This window comes from Photinus pyralis, unplaced genomic scaffold (genome assembly GCF_008802855.1).
Source record: "Photinus pyralis isolate 1611_PpyrPB1 unplaced genomic scaffold, Ppyr1.3 Ppyr1.4_LG6, whole genome shotgun sequence".
NCBI classification, from domain to species: domain Eukaryota; kingdom Metazoa; phylum Arthropoda; class Insecta; order Coleoptera; family Lampyridae; genus Photinus; species Photinus pyralis.
Genome location: NW_022170663.1, coordinates 6,100,520 through 6,103,431, shown reverse-complemented (window position 1 = coordinate 6,103,431; position 2,912 = coordinate 6,100,520). Strand labels below are relative to the sequence as shown.

Sequence of the window (2,912 nt, the reverse complement as noted above, 5' to 3'; positions counted from 1 at the left end):
AACGACAAATCGCAGCGCCATAAGATTTCACCCCGAGATGTGCTTTGCCCCAATCGAAACTCATTTCCGTTATCAGCGGTCTAGTCAAAGACGAAACACGCTACGGATACATAGCGTGCAATTTGGAACCGTAGAAGTGAAACATATACTCACTAACCCATCTCAAGAATTTTGTTTTAATATTTTCATGGCTTACTATTCAAATTGATTTATTTAAACTCACGGATTGGTTTAAATGCAAAATTCATTATTTTATCTTTTAAAATGAGCTAAAATTGATCAAGGATTCGAACTATGCAGTAAGATACAGGGGATTCTATTTAAAAAATGCAACGTTGATATAAATCACCCTGTATAACAACAGTCAGTCCTTCAACATGCAGGCATTTTAATGAACAATTAGATTAGACAACCATGTGACAAAATTGGCGGTATAAATATTATAACATTTTGGTGGGTGATATTATCAATGAAACGAATTGAATACTTGATAATACGGTAAAAGTAATGCCCTGTAAAAAAACAGAAATGATTATGTAACAATTAATCAAAGCAGAGTCCAGCGTCTCCAAACATTTTCCTTTTCATAATCTTGAAACGCTCAATCATTTCAGACGTCATAGCCGTCTTATGACCTCCAACAATACCTTCTCTCACAAACGGATTACAGTGCCCGTTAAATTTCGCAATCAAATCTGCGTTGTTGAACGCCGGATTCACCTTCAACGAGTCAAAACTTAAATGCCTCACGAGTCTGGGCATCTCTTCCTCGGGTACGTTTTTGCCGAGAAACTCCGCGACTTGACGTATAACCGCAGCGAGATCTTCTTTCATATCCTCATACCTTATAAACAGCATCTTATGCTTGTCTCTTTGCTCCCACACGCTTAGCACTTGGGACCAGTACGATCCGAACATAACTGGCAAAGATTACCGTTACGTTAGTATCCAATAGTAACTCGCCCGGTTTTACCTTTTCCGGCCAAAAAGAGAATGCAAAACTCCTCAAAGCTACCCGTGAATCCTTGCGACGTTCTGGCATGGTAAAACATGGAAAGACAAACGTCTTCAGGGGTTCGCGTAACCACAATGAACTAGAACTCAACCTGATTTTCACTCTCATCTGCAAATGTGATGCTTAACCTTTGGTTTCTTGGAGTAGCTCGTTATATCGTCCGGACATAAACTCCAAGGCAGGTGAGTTTTGAGTAACCGAGGCCGCTTCATTTCCGATATTGTCTTGGTGATGTTAATATTGTAATGTGTAACGCCATCAAATCTAAATTAGTCTCATGATGACAATTCATACAGAAACTACTGAACTCACTCAAGGGTTGGAAATCTTCGGGTTAAGATCGTCTCCTTAGCACCCTCGTAGTCAAAATCATTGCAGATTAGCCACACCATCTCTTGCGTCCAACGCGTTCCTAACGCAGAAATCTACTAGACATGTGAAATCGCTTGTTGTACTTACCAGATTTAGGAAACCCGAGTAAGAAAACGTCGTCGTCGTAGACCGTTAGATTTTTTATTCCATCGTAAACCTGTTCGAAGTTATTTATCATAAAAACATTGCACGGCCCTACTTCTATGAAACCTTTGTTGGGCGAGGTGTACAAGCGTTTTACCATGCGATTTAGCTCGCAGCTATTGTCGAGCGGTCTACTGTTAGGCAATGACATTGTTAATCTGATGACTCTCATTGGATCGGTTGATATTTCTGTCGCACTTTGCTCTCCCACATTAATTACACTTGTGACGTTCGCGTATAATTAATATACACGCGTATTCAGTGTGATTGTTGCCTCTCTTCTGAAACTTGATATTATATAATTTCTCGCAGTACATTTTTCTGAACCATTACTAAACATAACCTTTAAATCTAATCCTGCTATTTAGTCCTAGCATTTATTTTCATTTTAGATACCCAGCGATATCTATTTTGCGGTGTCTGTCCGTCCATCCGTTAGCACGATAACTAACGAATGGATCGATTACGATGATTTGTTAGGTGGATTCTTTATAAAATGTGTATATCGGAGTTCGTGAATTGGCAATGTAGGCCAAAATATAAGGAAAGTCCTTTACGATGAAATTCAATATGGGCATAGCTTTAGCCATATAATACACAAATCCCAAAAGTTGAGTCTAATCGATTCACATATGAACTGAATTCTGAACTGAAAACCTTTTTATTTATGAAGGTATTTAAATGAAATTTGATACATAGGCACTTGGATTATAACGAAATCTAACGCGAGCTTCAAAATTTGGTTTTGCGCATGCGCAGTGCCAACTTTCTTACTTATGAAAGCATTTGAATGAAATTTGAAAATGTAGTCCCAGTTAAAAAATTTAGTTTTGTGCATACTATAGCCATATAGCTCGTGTTTGCTTTTGTTTACACGTTTATTCTTTAATAAAATTCTATAGATGGTGACTTATTGAACAGTTTTCGTATAATTGTTCGACGAATCGTAGCGCTTTTGGAGTACAAGATCGACTCCCTCTCCCGGGTGGGAGACCTTTGCCCCCCGCTTCGTTTGGGCAATGGCCTTAATGAAGAGGGTTTTCCGGTTGCTCGTGATAATTAACGTGCCACTGCAATATCGTTATGTTAACTACATCATGCGGACGATTTATTTGGCATCGGCACGTATAATAACAAATCTTGTGCAGATAAAGCGCATTTTTTTAACTGAAATAGCTTTTGTTTTGACATCACCAACGGATATATTTCTTGCAGACGTCTCAATCGCCCTTTGTGAGTACCCTCTTCAGGCAATCCGTTCTTGAGGTATAAGGGCATATACCCGATCACGATAAGAGGTCGAGGAGGAGGGCTATGGTTGAGACCTTTCATTAGAGTACCATGAAGAATATATCTAGTTCCACTTCCCCCTCCCCCTCCA

General features: G+C 39.2%; 1 protein-coding gene across 1 annotated transcript; it reads right to left on the bottom strand.

The window, feature by feature from the left end:
* Positions 1–357: 357 nt before the first annotated feature.
* LOC116174904 (sulfotransferase 1C4-like) lies at positions 358–1,722 on the bottom strand. The gene is made up of 5 exons (XM_031492928.1): positions 1,475–1,722; positions 1,328–1,427; positions 1,144–1,279; positions 974–1,094; positions 358–920 (listed from the first exon to the last, which is right to left on the bottom strand). Exons 1-5 carry the CDS (start codon positions 1,701–1,703, stop codon positions 544–546), a joined length of 963 nt encoding a protein of 320 aa, XP_031348788.1. The 5' UTR covers positions 1,704–1,722; the 3' UTR covers positions 358–543.
* Between the last annotated feature and the right edge of the window lie 1,190 nt (positions 1,723–2,912).

Excerpts from the sequence above, each read along its gene's own strand:
- LOC116174904 (XM_031492928.1), bottom strand. The coding sequence starts at position 1,703 with ATGAGAGTCATCAGATTAACAATGTCATTGCCTAACAGTAGACCGCTC. Across the intron at positions 1,428-1,474 it reads ACTCGGGTTTCCTAAATCTG|GAACGCGTTGGACGCAAGAG; the intron begins GTAAGTACAACA and ends TTTCTGCGTTAG. Across the intron at positions 1,280-1,327 it reads CGAAGATTTCCAACCCTTGA|ATTTGATGGCGTTACACATT; the intron begins GTGAGTTCAGTA and ends AGACTAATTTAG.